Source organism: Eublepharis macularius, chromosome 2, assembly GCF_028583425.1.
Source record: "Eublepharis macularius isolate TG4126 chromosome 2, MPM_Emac_v1.0, whole genome shotgun sequence".
In the NCBI taxonomy this organism is placed as follows: Eukaryota; Metazoa; Chordata; class Lepidosauria; order Squamata; family Eublepharidae; genus Eublepharis; species Eublepharis macularius.
The window spans coordinates 174,516,020-174,524,554 of NC_072791.1; the positions used below are offsets into that span (position 1 = coordinate 174,516,020).

At 39.3% G+C, this 8,535-nt stretch overlaps 1 protein-coding gene across 1 annotated transcript in view; it reads right to left on the reverse strand.

Moving 5' to 3' along the window:
* Window positions 1-8,379, reverse strand: part of LCT (lactase) — a 28,546-nt gene extending 20,167 nt beyond the window's left edge. The window contains exons 1-6 of the mRNA XM_054971768.1: window positions 7,737-8,379; window positions 5,293-5,369; window positions 4,751-4,834; window positions 2,921-3,023; window positions 2,492-2,570; window positions 118-826 (exon numbers count right to left, since the gene is read on the reverse strand). Of these exons, the coding sequence (XP_054827743.1) occupies window positions 118-826; window positions 2,492-2,570; window positions 2,921-3,023; window positions 4,751-4,834; window positions 5,293-5,369; window positions 7,737-8,379 (1,695 nt within the window). The remainder of the gene's footprint in view (window positions 1-117; window positions 827-2,491; window positions 2,571-2,920; window positions 3,024-4,750; window positions 4,835-5,292; window positions 5,370-7,736) is intronic.
* Between the last annotated feature and the right edge of the window lie 156 nt (window positions 8,380-8,535).

The following is an 8,535-nucleotide window of genomic DNA, read 5'->3' on the forward strand; positions in this document are numbered from 1 at the left end:
CCTCCCATGCCTTCTAGTAATCGTGTCAATATTAATCCCACCTGTGGAGAAAGAAGCAGCTATGGTCTTCATGGAATCATCACAACTCCTTAATTGCAGCAAGCTACTGTGGGTTACCTGATAAGATGCCATTCCTGGATCAGCAATTCCTGGGGGATGCTGCCCGGTGCCATAGCCAGCATAACTAATGACCCAGGGTTCATGGAAGGTAACCCAGAGTTTAACCCGATCCCCGAATGTGGCAAAGCAGAATGATGCATAGTCTGCAAAAGCACTTATGATGCTCTCCTTTTGCCAGCCACCAAGATCTTGCAAAGCTTGTGGCAGATCCCAGTGAAACAAAGTCACCATAGGTTCAACATGAGAATCTAGCAAATTGTTTATGAGTTTGTTGTAGTAATTTACTCCTTGAGGATTTAAGCTGTTCCTGTAGCCATTGGGGAAAATCCTAGGCCATGACAGAGAAAATTTATAGATATTTGGCTGAAGGCCCCTGAGCAGGTAGACATCGTACTCTATCTTGTGGTAGCTGTCACATGCAATATCGGCTGTTTGATTCATGTGGACATATCCCTGATGCCCAAATCTGTCCCAAATACTCTCTCCTTTTCCATCCTCTTCCCAGCCTCCTTCAATATTAAAGGATCCAGTTGATGTACCCCAGAGGAAATCATTTGGAAAAACATTGTGCATAAAGTAATCCCTGTCTGACTCAGACTGGTTAACAAATTTTTCCCAAATCTTTTGATAAGATGAAGGGTGGGTGATGGCAGGTATTATCGCTTCCTTCGGCTTTGGTTGGCTGGCTAAATTTTCTGTGTAGAAGCTAAAAGAAGAGGGGGAGGATAAAAACATATATATAAATATATATAATTATAACTCATGATAATTACATCTCTGTCAATGTCCCATGTTTGATATAACTGTTGATTTGTAAAAATTTCACAAACTGGATAACTAATTTTTTGATACATCTTCATACCAGAAATAAATCTAGAACATGAAACCCCTATCTATTCAACTGAATTCTTGTAAATGAAGCAAGACAGTATGAATTCTGCTATTCCAATGAAAATCTTCTGTTCAAAGTCAGATTCCATGCAAATTAACACAGTAGAAATCTTGAATGTATATATGAATGTGTATATGAACCTCTTGAATGTGTATATGAATGTCACTGTTACCCAAATCCACAATTATTCTGTTGACTCATTGGGATATCCCAAATATGTTAGTGAGATCCCTGCTTATATCACAAGACTTGCTTATGTCACAAGACTTGCTTATATTGAATTGGATTAGCAGATTTTTCAATAATTCTATGGAATATAAATGTTTGCAGTCCCTTTTCTTTCATATGCACAAGCTGTCAAACTACCTGGCTGAAGCCACTTTATGAGGCAAACTTTATGTGACCAGATGATCCAAGATCATCCAACCAGTATGACAGCAACAGACTTTGAAGTTATAATTAGAATGGACCAGATGGCCATTTACAGTGTAGAGGGGACTGGAGCTGGCCATACAAACCCAATTGATACATTACCATGACAGCATGATATCCACCAAAAACTTCTTTGCCATGGTTTAGCTCCAAGTTTTCTCAGTAACATAAGTACTAAACGTTATTATTTCCAACACAAACATAACTAGAATATGTGTGGGAGGGGATTGCTAGTATAGTAAGTAACAGTGGCTTGGTTCAAGCATAATGACAAACCATAGTTGAATGAACCTTGGAGATCTTTTGACTCATTAAGTCCTTGCCCCTTCCATTTCTGTAGCATACCATAGTTGACTGTTTCATGAAATTACAAACAATAGCTTATTGTCTTCCCTCTACACTAGGGTTTAAAACCATACCTTCCTGATTAGGAAGGAAGAGAACAAACTGTAGTTTGTTATTTAGAAAACAATAGTTTGCCAGAAAAGTGGAGGTGATTTTAAGTCCTGCATGAGGTAAAAGGAGAGGGGAGTTTGTATGCAAGTCCAAGAATCCACCAAGTTCATTCATATAGGCCAAATCACGGTCGGTCTCTCTCTCTCTCTCTCTCATACACACACAAACTGGACCCAGGAGAGCCTGAAATACTCAGTTCCTGGTGATGATGTCAATTATAATACATTATCACAGTGACTGTCCATTATAATCACAGTTCACTAATTTCAAATGCCACAATACTTGTGGCAAGTAGAGAGATCAACCAAGCAAGGGGCTCATCATACATGCTAAAGAAGCAGTGTTGGTAATCTGCAGGAGAACAAAACTTTTTCAAATAATACAAAATAGCTGCTTGTCTGAATTATTTGATTGTCTAAGGTTACAAAACACCTGCAGCACATTCTTGCAGTCCAATCCTGAGTATGTATTTGCAAAAGTAAGTCCTGGTGTCTTCAATGATGTTTACTCCCAAGTAAAGCCTGTGTGGCCTTAACTGCACAAAAGTATAATTTTAAAAAATCAAACAATTTAACAATTAAAAGTATATACCGAGCTGTTTGAATGGATGAACTGTCCAGGAAGTCCTGCATATCATATCCTATTGCCAATACTTGATTTTTATTAATAGCTGAAAGATATAAAAAACAATCAGTGTAGTTGAAAGGTATAGAATTAGCCAACTACAAAGAGTCCCACCCTGCAGCTTTGAAGGCTTTTCTTTCTCAGCTTGCCTAGATATTCTGAAACAAACCGTAGTTTCAAAGGGAGACTCTAGAATGAATTTCTATGCAGGTCTGATCATCTTTAAGCTTTATTCATCTTGAACTCTGTTGTTGTTTTTCAATGAAATCCCACCTCAGACCAGAGCAAGTTTCTCTGTAATAGAACAGGCCTAAAGGGATCACAATATTGCCTTTATTGTATTTCATTTGTTCCTTAAGTTCCTTCTCTAACTCAAGATCACAGTTAGGCACTCACCACTAAAGATGGAAGCCACTGTTACAAATGGATCTTCTTGCATGGAAGAACATTCATGGAATTTTAAAGAGAAGAGTAACACTTCCATCTTTTTCGTGACATGCTGTAAATTAAAAAACAAACACATTCTGCTACATAAACATAATAATAATTGTCAAAACCATATATTCTTGGAATCTGTAAAAATATAGCTGGTATCTGCTATACAACCAGAGGAGGTGTGTCTTGAAGTCATCAGATCCAAAGTACTGCTGTATAGATAAGGATATTTTGATAGGTACATTCAGGTAAAATGCTTTTTCTACATAGCTAAAAATCACAGAAACATTGTCCTCCTTTATCCCTGATTGGATGAGTTGGAAACTGATTTCAAAAGGTAGGCTTATCCTTCTGTGCTTTTAGAAAGTGTGCTATCTCCTCCCCCCCAAGTGAAATCATCAAGAGATCATTGATTCTCTCTTTCCTTAGATGTTCCTCAGCATATTCTGTAGTTTCTCTATGCATCCCCTTTGTATTCCTGGGGCATATTCCTAAAGTGAGCATGATAAGCATTAAGTAGAGTGAAAGATGTGGGAGTGCTTATCAGGATTACCCTCTCTTATCACTACTAAAGCAGAGAGGAATGGACCCATTATACTGCAATCAGATGACTGTGTGATGATCATGCAGACTGCTGGACGTGCTTCTGCTTGTGCGTGTCTTAGAGCCAAGCTACAAGTGACGTCTTATACAGGTTGGACACTTGTCAACTTCCCTCAAGTTTTGATGGGAAATGTAGGCATCCTGGTTTTACAGCTTGGCTCTCCATTACAGCTGCAAGACCAGGATGCCTACATTTCCCATCAAAACTTGAGGGAAGCTGACAAGTGTCCAACCTGTGTCAGGCGTCACTTGTAGCTTGGCTCTTATTAGAATTCATCACTACATTCAAAACGTAGCTACAGTTGCTGTTTCTTAATGTTGTTCTCTTGAGAAAGAGTCACCACCAGAATTCTATGTAATGCAATCAGTAAAATCATGCAGACTGTTGCATTCACCATGATAAAATATCACTTGCACTTGGTATGCTGGGTTCCAAGTGTTTTTTTCCTTTCTTTTGAGAACCTGTACATTATCTAAGAACTGAAGGACTGTTACACTGTCCCTCATCTCAGGTTTCAGAGGGGGACTATGAGTCAGAGAGAGAGAGAGAGGTCAAGACAAGAGTCTGTCCCATCCTTTCTTTCTACTATCCTGGTGCTATCTCTTTGAAGTGTAGATTGTTTTCCCAGGGACGCCCTTCCTTCTGGCACCGCACCTTCCTCCCTTTGTTTTCTTTCTCCGTCTTGCCACCATGGGTACAGGATGTGCCATCCTGCATCTCACGCAAACTACCAGAGGCACCCCCAGCAACACAGCCCCAAACGCTTGAAGGCAAATCCACAGCTGGAGGTAAAGTCAAAAACAGAATATCGCAATAATGCTCCAATCACTTTGCACTTTAATGTAATTCTTTGAATAATTATTGTGATATTCTGTTTTTGATCCTGCATCTCACAGCATCGTAAACTAGATAGATAGAACATAATGTTGTTTATACTCTTTCGTAGCCTCAATAGAGTTCCTCTAATACAAGGACTCATTTTTTCCTAAAGCTTTTAAACCTTGCCACACACACACACTCTGCAACATAGGTGTACACACATGCTTCAGTGCACATCTAACACATTAAAACTGAAAAAAAACTTTCATAATAAATGCCTTGAATTCAAACAGATAGATTGTATTTGCATAACAGAGACCATATATAAAGTCTAGAGGCAGTTATGAACTAGAGTTATTCAGAATTACCTGCAATTCATTCAGCATCTTTTGGAAACCTACTTCCCTCTCACAGTTGTACTGGAGATTGAGAGACAGAAAATCTAGAGTATCCTGGAAATGAGATAAAATGTAAGCCAGAAAATGTTTACAATACAGAAAGATTCATGATTCCCTGAAATCTTATATACTAATAGCCAAGTGGCCCTGATCTAAGGATACTTAAATCTGTGGACTGGAGCCATGAATGGACAAGACAGATCTTCCTACACACCTGAAAAATGCCCCAGGTTTTCAGAAAAATCTGAAATCTAAAAAAAATACATTGGGGTGTTTAAAAAAACGCAAAATGATAAAAGCTTTAACCTGTAGCTTTAACCAGATGCTCTCACTGTAGAGTTCCCAACCTCCAGCTACCCTTTGTAAGCGTGACAGACCCAGAGGCTACTTTGAAACATTCTGTATTGCTCTAATTTTTAGTCCAAATGTTCAGTTGTTGCTCCATCAACCGGAAGCCTCCACTTTGATTTCTCTATCTGAATTGCAAGTGACAAGAAAATAAAATGCATCACCAAAACTGAAGCTAGGAAGGATTCTGGTAGCACCAGTCCAGCATCACTAACATCTAGCGCAATGGACATTTTTCCATCTGGAAGATACAGAGAAAGGAGAAATCACATTATTATAATTTCTAATTATTTACTAATTAAGGTAGTAGTTTCACTGCATGTTCTCTCTCACTCTGGGGTAGAGTTGAACAGCTAAAGTACATAACTAGTCATTGTGCATATTCACCATGACTGTGAATGTACACATCTGTCCATGAAGAGGAACTTCAACTTGTACTCACTGCCTAATCTCTATTAGGCCTGGAGCGTATGGTAATCTCAATGTTGTTTTCTGCATTGACTTGGCATCCTACATGATCTCCAATTTGAGAAGGTAATGAAATCGTTAAAGCAGAAATACCATAAAGATTTAGGATTAGATAGTGGTAGAAAGTTCAAGGATAGAGAGGTAGACCTGGGTGTTATCAACATATACATGGTACAGAAAGACTTGTTGAGGTCACTCAGGAAATTATAAGAGAATTGCAAGATGCCAAGATCAATGAAGGACTTCAGCAGAGAGAGGGAGAAGAATTTCTTCTATGGAAACAATAAATGAGAGATAAACAGCTAGGAAGCAAACCATCTGAAATTAGAATCCAGAAGTATCACTGTGCAAGTATTAACATGCATTGTACGCGTCTTTTCACAAAGAGGTTTTTCCTGTGGTTTGGGTGCTGAACTGCAACAGTTCTTCAGGTTTCTTCATGATGTCACTTTCCATCTGTTGTATTTCCTTGGTGTCTGTGTGCTTTCTCAAACAACCAATGATCTGATTTGAGAAAACACAGAGGAACAATAAGGAAGCCATGGGAATGCAATTGATAAGGAAAAGATGTAATGAGAAAGCCTGGGGGAGAAAAATGCTGCTGTTCTACACCCAATTGCAGGAAAACCTCCATGTGCAATGACCCTAAAGCGAGTCAAGCAGGAAAGCATGATCAACTGTAAGGCAGCAACAAAGTTGAAGAAAATGAAAACGGAGCAGAAAATGGATTTCAGGATTTATAGATTAAGATTTGATGAAGGCCCTTTCAGTAGAGCACAGAAACCAGATTATATGAGGTTAGGGGAGCTGGTGAAAAGAAAGATAATGGGAATAAGCATTAAGAGTTTGGAAACAAGAAGGCAGAATGAAAATTACGTAGAGTTGAGATTGGCATAAACTCACCAGTAAAGCACTTTAATCTCTAGGAAGGGAAGAAATCGTGGCATGTTTGAATGAAGAAAGAGGCAGAAGACATTGACAGGTTTCTTGATATGTTGGAGAGGAAGGATAAAATGGTGTGGGATTTGACAGCCAGAAATTGGGGAAGAGAGGACATATGAAGAGACTAGTCAAGTAGAAGGGATAGATGAGTCATAAAGTGAGGCAAAGAGGGATGGACTGGGGAAGGTTTCACAGAAGAATAAAGTGAAAATAGGAGGGAAAAACAGGAGCAAGGTAGAAATATGCTGTTAACAAATTTGGCTATTTTTTCTGTTCTGGAAAATACAAAATATAGTCATCTAAGAAAAGGATTCTACAGATGGAAGATCACATAACTAGCAACAGGGCTTTGCTTGTAGGAGTCTCTGCACCCTCTCTAGTGAGATATTATCCAGTTTGGCTTCTGCAGCTGGTGCATTGCTATGAGTTAATTTTCAGTTTTGCTGATACAAAGATGGTTACACATTTCTTTCCTTCTCTGTGCCTAACAAGGGAACTGTGTTTTAGTGCAGGTAATATAAGCTGGTTTTATTTTTCTGCTATTTCTCCGCAACTGCTGTTCCTCCATATCACAGAGATTTGATGCAACTCGTTTTGGTTTTTGGATTGTTTTAAAATACACTGGAAGTGGCATAAGTCTACTTGCTCTTCCTCTATTTTTCTATCAGACTGGTACCCAACACTTCCCAACTTTTTTCTTAACTAGCTGACGAGTTCTGGAATTAGGAATTTAACATTTCAGTTGGTCCTAAATCAAGGTATTACACTACTACTGTTTTTTTAATTTAACTGAGTATTACTCAGGTAGGAGTCATAAATGAGGTTCAGAGAATGTTTATTCAGTAGGAACCTGTCAAGAGCTGTTGATGTATCATGTTGGGGATTTATTTTGGACTGGCACTTGACGTCCTTTCACTGCTGCTTGCACATTCTCTTTCCATAGATACTCCCGCCCACCGCCCTAGACTGTTTTCAGGTTAGCATCTTTTTTCTTGCTTCAACACAGAACTCACTCTAGTAACCATGTGCCCTCACAAATTTATACAACCGACCATTTTTGTTGAAGTACCTGTCCCCCCCAATGAGGTAAACCTTATACGTGGGGCAGTTCTCCTGAGTTCCTCCTTGGCTGATATGACTGCGGCCCATTCCCATTCCATCTGGAAAAAGTATCCTAGTCTGCCATCATTTCATTTACCTTCTGAAGAGTATTTTTCATGGTAGATTTTATAAGCTCCTCTGTGTGCTGAAGCTAGGGCCTGCCATGGCGAGGAAAGCAGGTCCTCATGAGGCAATCCTTCTGCCATCTCAGGCAGACTGCTGAAAGTGAGCCAGGTGTCAACCAAATCACCAAAAGACCCAAAGATAAAGTCTGCATATTCCACAAAAAGATCAGTGAAAGTCCTTGACTGATCCAAAGATTTTGGCAGATGTCTTTGATGTAGAATTAAAATCGATTTAAGATTTGCTGCTCTGAGAGTTCTGAGAAGTTGTCTATAGCACTCAACATTCATCTCATTGGGGTTCTGGGCATTCCCCAGAGGCAAGATATGAGTCCACGGTAAGAAGATCTTAAAGTGCGTCACACCACTCGCATAGAGTTGGGCAAAGTACGGAGGCAAGGAAGAGAGAGAAGGCCAGTGGCAAAGATACTCTGTTTGTGCTGAGCCAGAATGAACGGTTGCCCCTCTTACATGTCTGCTTTCAAAGTGTAAATTACTTACTAACTCATCCGTAAGAGGCCCAGCCAGGGAAATAAACCTCTCAGTAAGTTCCCAGTCTTTCCCCAGACTGTGCAAAGGAAGTAGAACAACCAAAAACACTTTGCAAACCAACTCCATGTCTGCTAATCAAGTGGCACCAGAATTCATGCCCCATTTATGCCAGATCACAGATAATAAAATTAACATTTAACTTGCATTATCTATCACAAAGATACAAAATTGCCTATCAGCAACTGACACAAAGATAATGACAGCAAAGGTTCAAGTCTTACT